At 43.5% G+C, this 21,206-nt stretch overlaps 2 protein-coding genes and 1 pseudogene across 4 annotated transcripts; 2 read left to right on the forward strand and 1 right to left on the reverse strand.

The window, feature by feature from the left end:
• The first annotated feature begins 2,735 nt into the window (after positions 1-2,735).
• On the forward strand, positions 2,736-4,659 carry LOC133890377 (protein STRICTOSIDINE SYNTHASE-LIKE 4-like; annotated as a pseudogene).
• On the reverse strand, positions 4,587-8,290 carry LOC133891287 (proteasome subunit alpha type-6-like). 2 transcript variants are annotated; one of them, XM_062331998.1, is made up of 9 exons: positions 8,065-8,285; positions 7,858-7,961; positions 7,691-7,772; positions 6,754-6,850; positions 6,277-6,335; positions 6,090-6,175; positions 5,709-5,804; positions 4,953-5,012; positions 4,587-4,878 (listed from the first exon to the last, which is right to left on the reverse strand). In XM_062331998.1, the coding sequence occupies exons 1-9, from the start codon at positions 8,177-8,179 to the stop codon at positions 4,780-4,782; spliced, it is 798 nt and encodes a 265-aa protein (XP_062187982.1). In that variant the 5' UTR covers positions 8,180-8,285; the 3' UTR covers positions 4,587-4,779. The 2 variants fall into 2 exon arrangements, with proteins under 2 accessions (XP_062187982.1, XP_062187983.1); XM_062331999.1 differs by lacking the exon at positions 5,709-5,804 and having other exon boundaries at positions 8,065-8,290.
• A 3,689-nt stretch (positions 8,291-11,979) lies between these two features.
• Positions 11,980-19,331, forward strand: LOC133890600 (uncharacterized). 2 transcript variants are annotated; one of them, XM_062331050.1, is made up of 13 exons: positions 11,980-12,665; positions 13,893-14,042; positions 14,150-14,362; positions 14,464-14,553; positions 14,797-14,910; positions 15,278-15,547; positions 15,653-15,809; positions 16,131-16,208; positions 16,708-16,808; positions 17,286-17,456; positions 17,947-18,021; positions 18,454-18,549; positions 18,799-19,331. In XM_062331050.1, the coding sequence occupies exons 1-13, from the start codon at positions 12,258-12,260 to the stop codon at positions 19,135-19,137; spliced, it is 2,262 nt and encodes a 753-aa protein (XP_062187034.1). In that variant the 5' UTR covers positions 11,980-12,257; the 3' UTR covers positions 19,138-19,331. The 2 variants fall into 2 exon arrangements, with proteins under 2 accessions (XP_062187034.1, XP_062187035.1); XM_062331051.1 differs by lacking the exon at positions 11,980-12,665 and adding an exon at positions 12,755-12,821 and having other exon boundaries at positions 13,906-14,042.
• Positions 19,332-21,206: the final 1,875 nt, after the last annotated feature.

Raw genomic sequence — 21,206 nt, forward strand, 5'->3', positions numbered from 1 at the left:
TTCAGACCTCTCATGAGAAAATAGTCCTACATCTTGTGTATTCTTCTCCATCCTCCTCTTTTCACAGAAGACATCCCCTTTATATTCCAGGGGATAAGTCTTACAAGTGGACCCAACCAACAAACCCATATATGTCCTAATAAACGATATAAGCAATCATTATAAGCCTACATTCGTTGTGCTTGCCCTGGATTCCTGCGATGGCTATCCCGTCCATCGGTCGCACCCCCGTTTGTCGCGCCTGAAGCGCTCGGCTTGCCCTGTCCTACCGCAAGCTTCTCACGCGCGCCTATTGCGTCCCTTATCACGTCTACGCGCTCGTCCTACAACAATTAATATCTGCGGGACGAGATAAGATAACTCTACGCCGATCATATCATCTCAGCCGGAGTAGACTGCATATGGAAAAAAAATGGTGTAAGTGGCGGCATTAATGAGATTTGACTAGCCTAGACGAGTAATTGTTCCGCGACCAGCGGGGAACCCTACGGAGGCCCTGATCGTGATCGCGCTGGCGTCAACTGATCGCGCGGGGGTCATAGGTCAAAAATCGAAAGTGGGTATCGCCCATAGCTGACCATTGTGGGTCTTTCTGGTGAGAAACACCTATATTCTTTACATCGACACCACTCCTCTCACTTTGCCCCATGCCGCCACTAGCACTACTAGACCAAGCAAAAGCGTTGGACGACACCAAATTCTTGTACAAGAGCCACAAAGATCCGAAGCACCAGATCTGAAGAATTTCACCCTCACCGATCCCTCATCGGCGCTAGAGTGAACGCCGCTGAGGCGGGACAAGGGCCGGAGGGACTCATTCCAGGCCAACGCCGCCACCACCATCTCACCCTTGCCGTCAAGAACACATACCCTTGACAAACTAGGATCTAAACCGCTCGGCCGGACGGAGAACCGTTGTCCCCCCTTCCTCCTGAGCCCACAGCAGCCATCGGAGGCAATGAAAACCAACGGTCTCGCCGGCGGAAACCCACCTCGTAGTCGCCTCGGGAGCGGGTTTTCGCCGTGCAGACTTTTCCTCAACTCTCTCTTGTGCACCGCTCTCCCCTGCCACCCTTCCGCCCTCGCGCGCGCCGCCCGGTCCGGCGCACGCTCGCTCGGTCACGCCAATTAGTAGACGAAGTGAAGGGTGTTGAGTCCAAAAACATTCTACCCAAATGCTATTGACAGCTTTGCAGCTTCGGCCTTTGGATCAGGCTGGGAGTATGGGACTGGGATAGGTACGGACGTAAATCGATTTATGCATCCACTAACTCAATTTAATTAACTAATTGATGAGCTGTGAAGTGATCCGTATATCCATTTTAATTTAACTTAATTAACTAACTTAGAGTGATCCGTGCTCCATACCCATCCCTATACTAGGAAACCGAACGCCTTGGATCAGGCTGCACCACGAGTGACGAAGCGTGTTCTCGCATCGACAAGAATACGGTTCTCGACTTTTCTCTGCTCACCTGAGCTACGGTGGTCGTCTTCTGGCTTGCATTTGCATACCCCACATGTCGTGTTGATTGATGTGATTTCTCTCTAGAATAACAATGACAGTATGACATGCGGCTTCACGGTACCCAGGCAACGAGGCCTGTCGTTGTGGCCTTGTGGGACGATGGTGGTGGGTGTGGAAAATGTCCTCCCTCCTTCAAAAAATAGTAGACGTACTTTCTGTTTGGTTTTAGAAGTTAGATTTTGATCAAGATTTTATTATAAAATATATATTTTATAGCTATAAAATCTATATAGTGTGAAATTTAATTATAAACTTAATTGTACAATTTTTATTCACTAAATATTTTTATAATTTAATTAATGCTAATCAAAGTACATAAAATTTGATTTTTTTTAATATGTCTACTATTTTTGAATGGATAGAGTAACTTTTAAAACATATGAACCACATAAGGCCAAATAAAGGGGTGAAAAGTAAAAATAGAAAGCGGATTTAAATTTCTTAAATTTATACTCCTATATAATTCAAATAGTTATAGTAGATTTGGACGATCTTCACCGTCCAACTGAATTGATCAAACGGTCACTGTACAAACTTAGACCCTATTTCTCATTCAAAAATATATTTAATCTTTTATTATTTATCTTCTATACCTAGACATCAAATATTTACCTTCTATACATTCAATTCATATTATATAAAACACGAATTGGTTTACACGTCATCTCTTCCCCTACTCTACTCCCATATAATAAAAAATCTTAAAATTTAAATAATTTATCCACTTTTGCCATCCACCCTCGTTCTCTAAGTCTCCCCCGCCTTAGGATATGAGATCCGTTTTACTAATGAAAATAATAAAGAAATTATGAGAAAAATTATTGAATAATCTCATTCTCCTTTTTTAATCACATCTGAAATCAAAATACGGCATCACTTTCGATATATTCGTTCAGCGGTGCTCCCATAGTGCATCCACATCTCCATATTGTGTTTGTTGTTAACACGCTTATTATTTATATTTTTATTGTAACACACAGATACTTAGCTATTCTTTTATTATTTGTCTCAAAGTACTAGATTTATTTTACATGTGTAACACGTGTGTAGTTCCCAATGTGTCTCAAAGTACGCAGTACAGAACAAATACTAGCTCACACGTTTGAGTCGTAGCAGAGGGTCAATTACGCTAGAACAGAAAGCAACACTTTTGCTGGCTCTTTTTTTTTTTTGCATGTAACACTTTTGCTGGCTTCAGTAGCGACGAATTCAGCTATGTCCGGTGTTCAAGATGATGGACAGGGATCACCGCTCAAGAGGGACACATATCTCACGTGACTTGACAACTTGGAGTCTTCAGTCTCGGGCCAGTCCTTTCGTTGCTTGCGAATCCGGCAAAAACTGAAATCTCAGCACCGACGAACTTGGGCCACTCTCCTTTTGTTGCCTGCGATTCTGGTTGAGGCCGAAATCTCCACCGCGAAAATGCAAGCGCACACCTGTTACACAGGTACATTGGTGGTCATGGCGCCTGGCATCTTCGCCGCCGCCGCCGTGCTGGCCGTGATGACGTCGCTCGCGGTGCACGTAGCGCTCAGTTGCCCCGTAGAGTCGGTCCCGCCGCCGACTCCTCGGTACCCACCCAACAACCTCCTCCAGGTTAACGAACAATCCTGTGGATTGAAGACCGGTTTTCCTCGTCTATCCATGCATTCCTGCCCGTTTCAAGCATGTATCTACTTGACATGCGCTGCTTTGCATGCGGGAACTGCACACGCAGAGGCTGGAGAAGCTGGGGGAAGGGGCGCTGGACGCGCCGGATGATGTGTACGTGGACGCGGCCGCGGGCAGGGCGCTGTTGTACTGTTGTACACGGCGACGAGGGACGGGTGGCTGCAGAGGATGCACCCCAACAACGGGTCGTGGGAGCGGTGGCGGTTCGTCGGCGGCACGGGGCTGCTCGGGATCGCGCCGTCTGCCGACGGCACCATGCTCGTCTGAGACGCGGACAAGGCATGTGCACGGAAGTCCATCAGGCTCTTTCGTCCAAATCAGAGTTCGGGACACGCACACTCCGTTAGGCTTTCATGCACGTACATGATCTGGTACTCTATCTGCAGTTATCTACTGCTCCTATGATATGCATAGGTAGTTATGCTAGTCAACCATTTTCTGCTTCAAAAAGATGAGAAGTAGGTTGTAAGTCAGGCGAGAGAACAACTCTGCGTGTTCTTATACCATGAAACACCGATCAAAAGGTACCCTGTTCAATGGAAAGGCTCCATGATCAGGTTCGCGGACGCGGCGGTCGAAGCCTCCGACGGCACGGTCTACTTCAGCGACGCCAGCACCAGTTCGGCTTCGACAGGTGGATCCTCGACTTCATCGAGTCCCGCCCCACCGGCCGCCTCCTCAGGTACGACCCGCGCACCGGCGAGACGTCCGTCGTGCTCGGAAGCCTCGGCTTCGCCAACGGCGTCGCCCTGCCGCGGGACGAGACCTTCGTGGTGGTCTGCGAGTCGACAGGGTGACTGAACGTTTACTCTGTCTCCCTCCGGCACTTCATTCGAATCAAGCAGGTGATATGGAGAAGCAACCGTGAAAAATGCAGGTTCAGTTGCATGAAAGTCTGGCTGAAGGGGGAGAAGGCTGGCCAGGCCGAGACGTTCATCGACAACCTTCCGGGGGGTCCAGACAATGAGACAACATTCGTCTCAGTTCAGACGGTTCCTTCTGGATTGCCCTTATCCAGGTCAGCCTTTCTGCCACTGGCTCCGCGTTGACGTATGGATGAAAAAACATCAGTTCACAGGTTTCCAGTGCTCAAAATGCAGCTGAGGTCGCCATGGCCCGACTTGATCACCCGCTGGACCTTGACGAAGAGGGTTGTCGCTTCGTTCCCTGCGCTCCTCGCGTGGACAAAGGCAACTGCGAAGGTAGCAATGGTGGCTCAGGTGTCGGAAGATGGTAAGATCATCCGGGTGCTCGACGACTCCGAACGGAAGGTGATCAACTTCATCACCTCGGTCACAGAATTCAATGTAGACATCTTCCTCGGAAGCCTCGCGACGGACTTCATAGGGAACTTATCTCTGGCACAGGTGACACAGGTGCATGATGCAGTTTCTTCGTAGACATTTGTGAGGTCTCGTCATCGGTTTATATCGGAATAAACTAGGGAACATTTCACTCTTTTGCGTTGTCATACACAGCAACGCCTCTGAAGTACAGTTATCAGCTACCAGTTACGATTTCACGAGTTGTAAAGATTCAGTAAGAAAGGTGGTAGAGCGAACTGTTCTGTTCGGTCTTCAGCTCTGCTTCAGCGTGGTAATGGCTTTCAGGTGCTCCTCGATTTCAGCTTCTGTCAGCAGTCTGAAAATTGGATCATCGTTCCTGACGACTCCCACCTGGAACGGTTGGTTACTATGGTGGTGCACGAATGTGATAGCATATCAACACAAGAAAAGAAAAGGGCCGTTACCTCAATCTCTGTGGCTTTGAGATCCCCCTGCAGGGCGTGTCGCAGTGCAGATATTGCCATCTGGAAACAAGAGGAACAAAATGAATTACAATGGGTTTGAACCACCAAGTCTGAAACGAATCAGCTCAATGAGCTAGAATTGTACCGGTAAAAGGAGGTCTAAGATGGATCTAAAAAAAAGGAGGTCTAAGATGCTTTCACAGATTAATACGCAACAATATTATATCCCAAGTCGATCAAATCTTATGAAGTTGTCGAAGAAAATCAACAAGATGGTGCTCCTTTGTCTTTACAATAAAAAATGTCTTCAGATAGAGCTTTACAGGACACTATCAGATCCTAAATACCACTCCGTTATAAGAAAAACATAAAAAACTTATGTAGTAAGTTTGAAGAGAACCAACAAAGTGGTACTCCTGGCCTATATGCAACTATAATTTCCCGAGTTACAGCTTCAAAGAACATTACTACTTCAATTGTAAGAGTCATGCTGCATAGCTACCCTATACATAATAATAGTCAATAGTAGAGCAATGCTGTCCTCATAAATCACAAGCACAGACTATACCGTGCGTTAGTACGAAGCAATAACATAAGTTAGAACGCATCTTGAGAAATCAAATTAATATGTTCAGCTGCTGTATAAAGACACAAGGGATATGGTCCATGCCTAAGTAGATTGGATCATTCGTATCTCTATTTTCTCGAATGACCTGTTGCATATGTTGATTGAGTTTGTTCTTAGATAAAACACACCTCAATGGTTGCCTGAAATGATAAAGAAGGATTGTTCTTCATTTTCTTCTCAAGAAAGTTGGTAGCTTCCATCTCTTTGAGACCAGCACTCACTGCCTGAGATGAGGAAAACAGGAAATCGGAGAAATAATGTATTTGCAATATTGGGTGCGTTCCTAAAATCTAGGTGGAAAATAGAACCATATACATCCAGTTCTCCATCAAGAATGTTTATCAAGTTAAAAACCAAAGAATTTTTCAAATTGCTGGAGAATTCATTGACAAACAGTATCTTATTTGCAAATTTCAGAATCATCCACCAAAAAGAAACCCCGAGTCACTTGCATTATGAGTTACGTTGAACACATGAAGTCAGTGAATAGCATAAAATTCTTTGAATACCTTGTGGCCTAAGAAATATCCAGCAGGATCACATGTAAAGAGCTGGGGAGTTTCTTTCTCTTCATCAATACCCAAGATCATAGCAACTGTGAAGGAAGTCAGTAATAAGATTTTTTAGAACGTAAAAGTAGCAGAAGATGGTGGTGGGTCCCACCACTCCCAAATATTCAAGTCTGATTGGACTAACCAACTCCGGAAGGTCTCTTGGAAACATGCTGGGTGCAAATCTGTGCTCTGTCTGCAATCCTGTGAACAACCAAAGCATATGTATTTGGCTACATTCAGACAATCCCAATGAATTGACAATAGAATGCCAGGTTATTGAACGGAATTGTCACACATGCTTAGCAATAACGAAAGCAAATGCCATGCATGCTAAAACACAAACATAATTTTGGTTAGTGACTGTCCCCATAGTTTGTATGGTGTTACAAATCAGTAAACAACATTTTTATGGAACTTAATGCACAGGAATCAGCTATCAGACAAAACATAGGCAATAATAAATACCTTCGAGAGAAACTCTCAAAATATCTTTCATAGCTCCAACATGACACTGAATATGAGTGAAGTTGAATTAAGGTGCTGATAGAAGCATTTTTTATGTTACCAAGTGGTTATATGTATGGCCAATGTTACCTACTTCATTGAGGTCAATGCTTACCACTGCGCCAATACATCAGGAGGCATTTCATATCCCCATGTGAAACGAAATTCTGCACTTTGATTCCTTGCCTCATGAGCTAATGACCTTCCATCACCTGTAATAAAGAAAAAGCCATCAACAGTCTAAAGCAAGCGTACAAATACATATTAGTATCGTCGTGTCATGTTCTAATATTACCCAGTTCAGTGTTTGGCACCACGACACGGGCCATTGGAGTTATTTCAGAAAGTTTTCAATCGGTAACTCTTAAAATCGTTCGAGACACTCAAAGAAAGTTAATGGTGTGCTGTGGAACTCCAAACAGGTACTAAACAATGGCCAAATGCAATGATAATGAGAGAGAGAGAGAGAGAGCGCGCGCTAGAAGTAGTCAAATGGTCGTGCTACCTTACTACAAGCAGTATCAAGCTAGCAATCATGCATTGATTACTCACAAATACAATGCAGAATGGCCCTCACATCAATAATTAAAATCAAACCAGATGATTGAACCAGTTAGCACCACAGTAACGCATACTAGTATGCTAAAGACCGTCAGTCAAATCGAACATATACAGTGTGTAACCAAGGTTTCAGATTATCAAGTGGACTCAATTATTACATTGTCAGGTTGTGTCGACCGACCGAAATGCTAATCCAAAGAGTTCTATTAAAAACTACCCAGGTGAACTAGACCGTCAGCAAATACATCATACCCGTATACTCGTTTCCAAAAAAAAAAAAAAAAAATCATAGCCGTATACCACACATCAATGCCACGGTGCATGCTGCATCACACAGAAAATCCCGAGTAATCCCACCCACAAATCTGTGATCAATCCTTGCAAGTCGCAACGCATTTGCGAAATAGCAGCCGAAACGAATCAAATCGCGTGCAGCACATACATTTCGCGAATCGTTCGAATGGAAACAACAACAAGCGCCGGTCGGTCACCTGCGATTCCCGCGGTGAGCAAACCCATCCGCTCGGTAATCGGGAACAGGCGCGAGACGCTGGCCGCATCCAGCAACTTGTCCTGGAAGCAAGCAGCGCACCACCATCACCGACTAATCACCCGAACGCGAGACACTATTTTCCGCCCGATCGCCTCAGCCACTCACCTTCGCCTTTGGTGCCTTCCGCTGGCCGACGACGCAGACGGAGTCGGCCCCGCGCACGCCGACGGAGGTGACGCCCGCCAGCCTCACGGCGTTCCACGCGTAATCTGCGACGACGACGCGGACGGGCCATCAGAGACCGCAGGCGCGGCATCGCTGCTGACCGCATAGAGCTTTGGGTTTTGGGGCGTGGGTTTCGTGCGAACTCACCGACTTGATAGAGGCGGCCCTCGGAGGAGAAGACGGTGACGAGGCGGTCGTACGGGGGTGCATCGGTCCCGCGGCCACGGCGGCTGCTCCCGCTGCTCGACTCCGCGACCGGCATCGGTGTGGGCGTGGGTTTGGGACGACCAGCGCTTGCTGTGCCGTGCTCGAGACGAGTGGGGAAGGACGGGGGTTTCGGTTGGGGAGGGAGCGGATGCTTATGTGGAGGGTGCTTCTTGGGGTGCAAGGAAATGCGTTTCAACCAAGGTTGTCAAAATCATTCTGAATCGGAGGTATTTCAGTAACATATAAATTGTAGAATAGCTATTAGAAATTGTAAAAACACATATTCTACTGATAAGAATCGTAAAATTAATCGAACCAATCTAAATCGTAAAATAGCATGACTGAAATAACTATTAGAATTGTAAAACCGCATATTCAACCCATAAGAATCGTACAGAATGAATACAGTCAATCTAAATCGTAAAATCATATTACCATACTAACTATTAGAATTGTAAAAAATACAGTCAATCTAAATCGTAAAATCATATTACTATAATAACTATTAGAGTTGTAAAAACACATATTCTACTGATAAGAATCGTAGATTAATCTAGTCAATGTAAATAAATCGTAAAATCATATGATAAAAATCGAGATTTTAATAACCATATTCCAACTCAAACGGCGGTCCAGTTTGCTCCTGTGCGACATGCGGTTGAGCCTCATTTGTGCAGGGGCCCAAGGACCGTGCGATGCCATCAGGCCCCATCACGAGCTGCACAAGTGCACAATCCACTCTGTGCAGGCTCCGGCATCACGGGCTGCAGTGTGGCAAAAAGAGGCCACCCTTGTTCAAGCCATTTTTTTTTTGCCACCACTAAAATAATTTTGTTTATTTGTCACTTTAGTCTACAGTCATAGACTTAAATAATTTCATATCTTATTGTAAGTGATAATATAATCAAAGGAGTAATATTTTAAGTCATAAATCATTAATTTATTCCCCTAATTTAAAGAAGCAAATTCTTTAGAACCTTCCTACAGAAGACTTTTATGAGATCCTAATTCAGTCACATATCATCTGATCTGACGACTAGGCTGAAGAGTAGAGAGAGGAACACGTGTTATCACAGAGAAAGAGATCTTTTGTAGGATCCGATCTTATAGAATTTAAAAACATTTTCAAAAGTTTCTTTTGAAGCATCACGATCAAGGTGGTTTCCAAAAGTTTTTTTTGAAGCTTCACGATCAGCTCAGGCCTCACATTTCCTCAAAAATAAAAGAAAAAAATCAGGCCTCGTGATTATTCCGTACCATCGTAATCATAGCAGCAGGTGGAGTTCATCGCGTCTCAGAAAAAAAAATGCGAGTTAATAGAATAGCCTATTCAGCCTATCACGAATACCAGCCTTTCTCCATCGGTCGTATTTGTGATGGTATTTTCCTTCAAAATTATTGGGCATTCGATTACGACGCACAAAGCATGAGAAAAATGCAGTGCGCGAATGATTCGGCGGGGATCGGGACAAACTTATGGCACGATCGCGACGACACGAAACTAAGCGAAGGCCCACGGACACCGACCCACGGCGTGGCCGCGCCGTTGACCGTCCTCCAACCTCAGTTCGGGGGAGAGAGTGCCCACGTCCGACGACGACCTCCAACGGCGGCCGGCGGACGCCCGGGCAGATGGACGGCGACTTTTGCCATCCGCGATCCTTTGTCCACGCGAGCACGCCACGGTGTCACTCAAGCTCAGATCCACCCGTGCTTGCTTCTTTATTCCCAATACCATGTGTCCTCTCTAGTCTAATGCTTCTTTTCAGTTCTCTACTTGTATCTCTATTACTTAGAAAGTACATAGTAATTTTTACACTAATTAGGATATCTTATCTTTAGTTTTGTAGATTACCTCTAAATTTTATAGAAATTACCTCTATACCCTCAATCTCTGTTACTCCGCTCATATATATTACACTTAAAAATCCCACTCCAATGTTTTGACTCTGACTCACGTGCCCATATATTCAGTGCAGTATGCGCTATGCACATCGACCACCTCCTGTACCTTCTCGATGCCACACATGGGCATGCCAATGACTCGTGTGGTTTTGAGTTGTGATGTTAATGGATCGGATAGTAACACACGGCCACGGTGTTCCCTCGCGGGTTTCACACCGTCGAGAAAGACCCAGATTTTTTTACGAAGGAATCAGGTGGAAGAATCGGATGGGCAAGGGTGACAGGTGATACAATTGCCGCCGAGCTTTCATGAAGATTTACTCGCTCGCAGTCACAGGTGGACCAACTGATGGTCACCCTGTCTCCTCCATCAGACGCTGTTGCTTGGGCAAACAATCCGTGAGCTGGTCAGTTTCCAAAACAGTACCAACAGCGGCCAGCGGATGTGTTCATCAGGCTCAAATAATTTGGAGCAGCGAACGTTACGTCTGGACGAGAAAACTGAAGCCGGCAAGTTGCACAGAAGGTTAGCCGTGCCTGACGCAGAAACACCGATCCTCTGTGTCGTGCCACAAAAATATAGCCTGCGGCCTGCCCATGAGTTCTCTCGAGGCTATAGAAGTCCACAACCGTCCAGGTCTCGCTCCCAGAAACAGCACCAGGTCTGTTTGGTTTCTCATCTCTAGATTTTAAGTTAAATTTAATTATATTAAAAATAAAGTTATGTTAAAATTTAATCATATCGAGTAGTGTTTGGTTTTAGCTGACCGGCAAAAAATCGGAACGGTTATTTTAGACGTAAAATTTTATCTAACTTTGCTATAGAAAAAATTTAGATTGCCAATTTTTTTCTAAATACAATTAAAATTTGATCTTGAACCAAATGAAAGCTAAATTTCCTAGATGTGACAATTTTATCTTAGCTCCTTAGAGGTAGAACCAAATAGTCACAAATGTGTCATACTGTGCACTCACGTGACCAAACGATCTACTACCATCATCCGACGGATTACCAACTAGCCGTTGCAGCCTTGGGCGGACGCCGCGTGCCGCGTGCCGGTCCCCCGCTGTGAGTGGGGCCCGTCCCGTGGATCTAGCCCGTGGGTGCCGGAGGACGAGCCTTCCAACAAACACACGTGGCGCGGGGTGAGTCAGCCGGCCAGGCCACCGCGGACTGGCCGTTGGGTTCGTGAACGGGGGACAGCGTCTTGACTCGCGCGAGTCCTCTCACCGACCCGGGAAAGTGCCTGACGCGGCCACGGGCAATCTGCTTCCGTGATCAAGAGGTAACAATCCCATTGGTATGGGCGGTTTATGTGATGGAGCATGTCTAGTAGACACTAGTGCTAGAGTTCGGTTAAAAGGCAGGGCCGATGGGACAGGATGATCTAACACCAAAAGTGATCGTATATGTTAGCATCGACCAAATGCCAACGTCCACGTTGCAATGCTTAGCCAAGTTTTGATGGCGAAGGCAACTTTGTTAAATGACACTCTTATGTTTGGGCGGTGCATAATTGTTTTCATTCATCGAGAAAACTATTTTAATATTGACTAGGGTCATCTCAGTAAAAAGTAAGTACTAATAATTGCTATGCTAACTTACTAGCCAGTCATATGTCAAGGACAGTATGATGATACTGTTTTTCTATTTTAATAGCTAGATACGTGTAATTCTAAAAATTGATTATTCTAAACATTGTGAAGATGATCAATATACCATTCTAAGTATGTTGTTGTTTCACCGTCACAAATTTTTGAGATGCTAAGAATCACTCCATTGTTATTTCAAATATTAACTGTCCACTATTTAAACGCAAACATCTTACGAAGCATTCGGGAGGAGGCAATGTGGATGGTGACACGGTGTAAACAATTGAACGAATGACCGCGAGAGCCAAATAAAGATACCAACCCCAACTGGACGGTACCAAACCAGCACTATAGCATAAACGAACCAAACAACCACAGCGCCGCACGCTTATTCTCACCGCCCACGCGGCCGACCACACCACACCCCAAGTCCCAACCCGACCCAGCTCATCATTTCCCCTCCCCTCACCTCCTCGACGCATCCAGATAAAAACTCGCCCGCCGGCCCGACGCGGCGCCGTTCGCCTCCCCCAAAATCAACCAAACGGGAACGACCGGCTCCTCCTCTTCCTCCGCATCGCTCTCGTCTGGTCGAAATCCTAAGTGATCGCCGTTCGCGTGCCCGCCCCGTCCCCATGGAGGAATTCGCGCGCGCGGTGGAGGACGGGCTCAAGCTGTCGAAGCGCCTCGTGCTCCCCGGGGGGCTGCCGCCGCCGCGGCCGCCGGCGGGGATGGAGCGGACCATGTCGGCCGCGCCCAACGCCGCGGCCGCCGCGCTGCTGCTGCCGTCGGCGCCGACGGCGTACGCGGTGGTGACCGACCCCGCCGCGGTCGACACCCCCGACGTGCCCAGCTACCAGCCCTACGTGTACGGCCGCCTCGACCCGCCCGCGCTGATCCCGCTCCAGATGAAGGAGGTCGACCTGGACGTGGACTGCGCGCTCGACGCCGCCCACGTCACCCTGCGAGCGCGGTGGTGGCTGCACTGCATCACGCGCAGCCGCGAGTGCGACGTGCGGCTCGTCGTGCCCATGGGCGAGCAGGTGAGCCGATCGGATTTTACTCTGTTCTCGCGATTTGCCTTTTTTTTTGGGTCTTCCGGTTTCGTTTGACTTGCCTCGTTAGATTCAGTTTGGTGAGGGTTGAAATGATTGCGGGTGCAGTACAATCGCAGCTGTTTGACCTGAGTGATTGGGCAGGTAGGTCCATGTATCTGTTGATCTGTGCATGGGCATTTGCCTTGGATTGCGGTTTTGATTTGTGCATACAACCTGCTAGTTTATTTTAATTTATAACATGACCGATTACTCCTTTGATGCGTTTGTACTTAGTTGCCGCCTGTGATTAGTTGGATTGGTCGGCGGCACCATTATTTCAGGTGCTTGCATAATGCAACGTTTGTAAAATCGGACTTTGCCGATCCTACTTTCACGTGTTCTGATTGATCTTGCTGTTTTGCTATATAAACTAGAGATGATGTTAACGCTTACGTCATAAATTCTAGATAAGCAAAAGGGGTGTGTCTTCATTCTTCAGTTAAATAGAAGGAATAGAATAGTAGGTTTAAGTAAAGTTGCATAAACAATTGAGTATTGCTTTGTCCAGTCGAAACCAAACACTAGAAGGGATATGTCGGTTCTGCTAAGAGGTAACCTTTAGTTGGATGAAGATAAACCTGTAATGCAAGAAATAAACTTGTTTGGAGTGCACAGAAGATAGCTTGGGTTTTCATTTGGACACATATTGGGTTGCTTGGGCTTTAATTCGGCATCCGGCTGTATATGTGCTGTTCCTTTACCATCCAGTAGAATATACATGGTTTGGAAAGTGGCAATTAATTTTATACTTCTTATTCGTCTTGGCTGATTAAAGCATATTATTAGGTTGTGCAGTGGGGTTGTTATTCACCGTGAGTTGCTGATGGGGTCGACAAGGACTTGAATAAGAAAATTAAAAAGGAAAATCAAGCACTTGCACTAACATTGAATTTCTTGTGAAACAAAAACATTTGTTCTTTTATTGATTCTGATTGCTTATATTTAATAACTTGATAGGTACACCTAATAAAGAAAAAACTTTTATATCATTATGTATCAACACGCGCTGTAGATTTCTTTTTCATGCATAATTGATAGACATTACCATCAAATCAAATTAAGCAGTGAGTATCTCACAGATTTATACAGTGAAATTTTCGTACTTATATTATCTAAGCTACATAAATTTCCATGTTTGTATTGGTCTCAACCTAAGAACGGTTTGGCTAATAGGGTTCAATTCTAGGCGCTGAGGTTACTATCAGAAATAGATCATACAATACTCAAGTAATCGAAGTAGAAGACCACACTATGGAGAATAATGCAAAAACTGATAGCGGCGGCCTTCTGATGCCCCAATTGTTTTTGTTGACAATACCACAGGTATGTGCTACATCCTTAACACATCTCCTGTCCCGATTGCATAGTATTTAATTATTTGAAGTACTATCATGCTTTGCTGATTCACTGTTTCTGCCTTGTTAATCAAGGTTGAGGGTGGAGCAGATATTTTTGCCACATTTCGATGGTCTCAGAAGTTACTCTATGACAATGGGTGCTTCACTGTTGACATACCTTTCCGATTTCCATACTTTGTCAATCCATTACTGAAAGTGTTCATGAAGAGGGAGAAAATTCAGTTGAATGTGAACAGTGGTTTCAGTAAAGAGGTTTTATTGCAGGGAACAAGTCACCCGTTGAAGGTGATTGAGTTAATTTCTTTATTAATACTATTTTGATGTGCATTTGGGACCATTCTGTTGCAAATGTTTAATCTTCTGAAGAACTTTAATTTCTATTTCAGGAAAAGGGTAGGCAAGGTGATAAACTGTCTTTCCTTCATGAAGCCATTGTTGAGAATTGGTCGAGCAAAGATTTCAATTTTTCATACAGTGTGAGTTTTTCTGCTTTGATATTTTTCTAGATTAGCTATACCCAGTAGCCACTATAACTTATCTGAGCTCATATGTTCCTGCCAGAATCTGACTTCTCAAGGCATTTTGAAAAGTTATCTCTAAAATTGTAGGCATATGATGAACTATCTTGCAAATCTAGCTCACCACAATATTCAACGAGTCAAAACTTGCAATATTGCTGAATGTGTGGTCCTTTGCCTAATTTATATTGATGTGTGTAGGTTTACTCTGGTGATTTGTCTGGTGGTGTGCTGGTGCAACCCTCAACATTACGTGATTACGATGATAGAGATAGGTTCTGCATTTTTCTTTTACCTGGAAGTGGCAAGAGAAAGGTTAGTTGCTGTTGTTTGCTACAATATCTTCCTCAATTGAGATATCTCCACTTGGAAAGTTGTCTATATATAGGATTGGGACAGCATGCAGTAACCTTCCTTATTAAGCTCGTGCAGTACTATTGTTGTCATGAATTTGTTCTAAATTGCCCTTCAGTTTTATTCTCCTGCCTGTGAGAAATGCTGATAAGTACATATGTAGTTCTTGCTTGATACCTTGCTACCTTGCAATTGTACATCACTGAAGTCAGAATAAAATAATAAGTAGCCTCCATCAACCCAGTAGTTCATTCTCATTTTTGCCCTTTTTGCAATTCAAGAAATATGCCTTCGTGGTCCTTCATCTCATCTTGAGCTATTTCAATAGGTCTTCAGAAAAGCAGTTGTGTTTATTGTTGATACAAGTGGAAGCATGCGAGGAAAGCCTCTTGACAATGTGAAGAATGTGGTGTCTACTGCTCTTTCAGAGCTTGTGCAAGGAGACTATTTCAACATTATAACATTTAATGATGAGCTTCACTCATTCTCTTCGTGTTTAGAGCAAGTAAATGACAAAGCAATAGCAAGTGCGACTGATTGGATGAACTCAAACTTTGTTGCTGAGGGTGGCACAGATATTATGCATCCTTTGAGTGAGGTGTTACATTTTGAATAATCTTGGTTGGGAATTGGCTTATCTTATAGTCCTGATCACCCTTTTTGTTTTATTATTTATACTGTCCTTATTGTTTCTTAATGTAAGGCAATGGCATTACTGTCAAGTACTCATGATGTACTTCCACAAATATATCTTATGACTGATGGATCGGTTGATGATGAACATAACATCTGCCAAACTATGAAAACTGAGATCATCAACAGAGGATCTAGATCTCCCCGGATTTCTACTTTTGGACTAGGTAATATTATGGATTAGTTTGATTAGTTCTGATCAAGACACAATTCTTGTAACATCTAGAACTCTATACAATTAATTCTTGGACTATAAATCCCCTTGTCTTCTCTTCCCTATTGGCTTCTCATCATTTTATATGCAAATGTTCATTCCTGTGTAAACAAAAAAAACTCAAAAAAGAATGCTAACTGTGGTGATTTATAACTGTCAATTGTTGCAAATCAAACCCTCGTTTTCTTTGTGTATTTTTTTATAAAATTAATTGTTGATTATTAATATGACGTATTTTCTAATTTCTTTATTCTCTGTTACTGGAACATGTTAGGATCATACTGCAATCACTATTTCCTCCGCATGCTAGCATCAATTGGCAAGGGACATTATGATGCTGCACTTGAGACAGGTACTATTGGATTCTGTCTTAGCGAACAATATGCTTCTATCATTTCCCACCTGAACTCTAAATTTAACATTACAATCTAGCTGCCTGTACTTTTCCGATTAATTGTTGTATTTTTGTTTATAGGCATGATTGATCTTTTTTTTGTTTGTTGTTGTAATTGCAAATGTAAACTGTGATCAGTTCTAGTTGTTATGAGGTTATATGTACAGTTTATCCAACTTTTCTCAGAGTCTACTCTGCTTGGACCTAGTTTATTCCAAATTTTTATTGAAGGTCTCTTGTTTTGCAATCTGTGTCTTGGAAGCTACCTAACTCTTATTTCATTCTGTATTCTTGGACTAGATTTTCTCTAGTTTTATATGTGTACATTATTGACCTGGAATTTGATAAATAAATGAAATTCATCTTTCAGCAATCACCACCCAGTTTGTCATATGCATTAATTTGGCCTATGCATATATGGAGCTGAACCAAATTTTATTCTGAATTTGTCATATAGGATCAATTGAGAGTCGGATGCTTAGCTGGTTCAGGAGAGCATCCAGTACAATTGTAGCAAATATCTTCATTGATGCTGCGGCACATCTCGACGAATTTGAAGTGAGTTTGTGCATGGTTAATTTGTAATTACTTATTTTGTTCATTCTTTATGTTATGATGCATGTGATTAGACAGGTTTTGTGCCTATGGTATTGATCCTTCTTGGAAGTTCTAGCTGCCATCACATGTCATAATGCTATGGCATCTTACGTCACATCCGGTGGTCCAGCCTATTTTGTGAGGCAACATATAGATGTGGATCTGACTGGACAAAAATACCACCTTCATAACTACATTAGCATGCTTATTTGTGTGGATGCAGGGGTTTAGATTACATTCTACAGTCTAATCTAGAAAAATATTTTTTCAATTCGTTTTTAGGCCACCAATGTGTATTCTACAGTTTGTATACCACTCTTTGGGAGCCAACCTATTTTGTTAACAAAGAAAATTAATATGCTGTTTCCTTCTTTTAATGATCGGAGCTGGAAATAAAGTTTTTTTTGGTTGTCTAATTACTGTTCTTCTATTTTGTAGGTGGATTCTGAGTATATTCCTGATATTTCAGCAAAATCTCCTATATGTGTATCTGGAAAATACCAAGGCAAATTCCCAGAAACAGTTAAAGCTAAGGGTTACTTGGCTGACATGAAAGAAATCTTAATTGAACTGAAGGTCCAACATATAAAGGAAATACCTCTTGATAAAGTAAGATGCACAAGCTAATTATTTATATGTTCTGTTCATGACTTCTCTTCTCAGTCATCGACTAAACTATCACATAGTTTCTTGGACATACCTATTGTAAAATTACACTTCTAAAATCCAGTCCACGTGGTGCGAGAATCACTGTGTTTCACTTATAAGTGGTCTGGTTGTTAGTCTGTTGACTAGAACAAGAATTTGTTAAAAACATGTAGTTTTTGACAAGTCTGGAACAATATGGAGTTTTGTGAAAACTTTTATCAAAAGTGTGCTTTTGTAATTGTTTGATCAAAATATATGTACTATGAAATTTACTGACTCATTAAGGGACTTGCACAAGGTCTAAAATTTAACATTGACTATGATTCAAAGCTTGGGCTAACTGGTATTCTGTGATTTCATATAGTTAATTTGGTAATCTGAGATACATAGGACCATCACTTATCATATTATGCTGATAAGATCTGCAATTTCTTTTATGTATGGGTTTCAGGTTTTGGCAGCACAGCAGATTGGTCTTCTGACAGCAAAGGCATGGCTTTCTGCAGACAAACAACTGGAGAGAAAGGTGGGTTGTAAGTCAGACCAATAGTTTCATTAGATTTTCGTAGTTTTACACTTCTAATACACATTGAAGCGTGAAATTTGGTATAATAAAGAAGCGAGTTAGCATATAACTAAAACTTGATCTCAGGATCATGGTATGGAAAAAAGAGTAAGCAGTTGCTGATATTGAGTACCTTTAATGTTGTTGCTTGGAGTAGGTTCTCTCATATTTCCCATATAGGCTTATAAGGTTGCCCATGTGAATTGCATGTCACAATATGTTACTACTTAGACTCCTTTTCGGCGGCAGCATTGAAAATAAGCACCGCACAACAACCACAAACTAGCCTTTAGTGAGTAGTTTATCTTTTTGCTCTAGACGACTAGACCCCATCTTTGAACAATGTGGATTCCTTAGCAAGTCGGTAACTTCTTTTTCTTCTCAATTTTGCAGGTGATTAAACTAAGCATACAAAATAGCATTCTGTCGGAGTACACAAGCATGGTCTTACTTCAAACCAATCTGGAGAAAGTAGATGCAACACAAAAGGTAGTTCCTACAGGTTCCTTTTCTACTATTATTCCTTTTCTATTTTAAGGTAGGACGTAGCAAATTAGCTTCCGATCACATGCTGATGATGCTTTTGCAAATATAAATCAATTAAGAAAATGGAACTTATTTCAGAAATGAATGCAATACTTCTAGCTCATAACTATTTGCTCATGTTAACCCGCGAGCTGCAACTTCTAATTGATCGATGTGAAGAAACTTCTAGCTGAGCTCTTTGTACTTGAACAGGTCAAGCAGAAACTGAAAGGACACAAAGGCCCAGATGAACCACTACGAATTCCGCTTCATGGCCTAAGACTAGGATTTGGTGACAAAGCCGCTACAAACGAAAATCTCATCACTGGATTTGAGGATGTAAAACAGCCTGAGAAGTTGCAGATACTCACCAAGGCGGCCGGCTGCTGCAGCCGCCTGGCCGACTGCCTCTGCTGTATGTGCTGCATCAAGGCGTGCAACAGGATGAATGACCAGTGTGCCATACTGATGGTGCAGGTCTGCGCGGCTCTCTCGTGCCTTGGCTGCTACGAGTGCTGCACGAAGGTGTGCTGTGGAGGGTCGGAGTCATAGTGGCTACCTGGTGTTGATTTTGTATTGTATGGAGGATTGGAGATTTGCAGTGTACATCGTAGAGTTTGCGTAAGCCTGGAGTCAAATTCTGTATAGCTTGATCGAGAATGATCAGTCTTGGTTGTACAGCTTGTCCATGAGAACGCATCAAATTTGGTTCAATCATGAAATCTGGAGCGATCCAAATGTTCTAATGCGCGTTTACTTTATGTAAAACAGGAATGCCAATACTACATTCTTGTGTCTCACAGTTCCCATAGTGTAGTGAGGTTATTCAGTCCGGTTACTGGAACGAGTCATGTTGAGGTTCTGAACGCCATTGACAATTCCTAACCACGTGCAACGCGCTAGAACTTCGTGCCGGAGAAAAGGAGGTCCACAGTTGAGACCAAATGGCCTTAACATATTGCACCTGCATGCCACTGGCGTGCCTCGTCTGCTCTCTGGGGTCTCGGCGCTGTGGGCCGGACGGGACAAGTGTCACGACAGCGCACGGCCAGGCCTCCAACGTGTCGGGGTGACACAGGTGGTTTCTTAATGACCGGTTTCTCCCCGCCTAAGCACCCGCACCCTCCTCCGGGTTAGCCAGTAAGCTTCACGATTAGACCCTCGTTGATCGCTCCCCGACCTCGTAACCCTCCCGCGCTGCGAGATAATCTCACGGGTCAGTGGCGCGCGAGCCCGACCGGTCCCCGGCGCGGCGGGTTGCGACGAGCAAGAGTAGAAAAGGGGTCCGAATGGCGGAAGAAAATTTTATATCGTTTTTCTCCTAATTTAATACTAGTTGACATGTAAAGAAAAGAGAAAGATAAAACTCGTATCGTGAGCCCACGTCCGCATTTGGCACGAACGGACGGGGTCGCACCACGTAGGCCGCGTCGGTTCGCGCCCGCCATTGGCTGCCGCGCCGGGGAACCTGGTACGGGCGCGGGTAATATTCTACGCGGCTCCTTCTGGTTGGACACCGGCTGCTGCACGATGGCTCGAGAATTGGCCACCAAAGATGCATGGGTTTTGGCCTTTTTTGGTACGGAGCAGGGCAAATTTCCCTTACCGCTGGATATGTTGCTGGGAGAGAAGGTGACAAAAGGGTACAAAGGAATGAAGAAAGATAACAACATCGATCCACCACCACGTCTATGCATGTGCTAACCATATTCTCCGTAGACCTTATTTTGGTGAAGACAAATTATAACAGTATATATTAGTCACATTTAATAAATAATATTGTACCTGTTAGACATACTAAAATAATAAGTCCTTAATTCTCAATATTACATAGGGATGAACACGGTACGAAAACGATGGGAAAAAATCATAAACCACTTTCAATTTCATATTTTCTCTCGAAAACGAAGTCGATAATGATAATGCTGGAAATAAATATGATGTCGATAATATGAGAAAATCAGAAACGGTGTTATCGGAATGAAAACATGCCGGTTTTGATCAGGAATTGATAATTCAAATCCAAAAGTACCAAACCGTAGCTGATAAACTTCCTATGACAAATATAGTACTAGCACGGCTAAAAAAAGTACTTGCAGCTTAATAAGGTAACAGATGCATCATCGTAGGTACTAACAAAACAGACAACAGTTATGGCTTTACAGATTATACATAGATTAAATAATGTGTCCTTCAAATCACTGAGAGACAAGAGTTCTGCCTCCACTGTGAGTCCAAGAAACATAAAAAAAGAGAGAATGAAATCTTAGGCCATGACTATCGATCGAGACGGCTAACGGAAGACTCGAAGAAGTGTGGAATAGAGGCTAGCAGTTGGGCTTGACCTCTCAGGTCTGGACCCTTGTGTGTTGACACTTAACAATTGACATACGTGGGCTAGTAAGAAATGATAGTTATCAGTGGTAATTTCCGCTCCAAAATGGGAAAAAGCCGAAAACAATTAGAAGAGTTCAAAATCGCTTCCATTATCTTTTCCGTGAACTTTTATCATTTTTGTTTCCGTTTCCTCGGAATATCTTTTTCAGTTGTTTCAGGCAGAAGAATTCAAAAATGGTAAAATGAGATTTATCGTTTTTGTTTTCATCCGTAATATTACGACA

Source organism: Phragmites australis, chromosome 14 (assembly GCF_958298935.1).
Source record: "Phragmites australis chromosome 14, lpPhrAust1.1, whole genome shotgun sequence".
Classification (NCBI taxonomy): Eukaryota; Viridiplantae; Streptophyta; class Magnoliopsida; order Poales; family Poaceae; genus Phragmites; species Phragmites australis.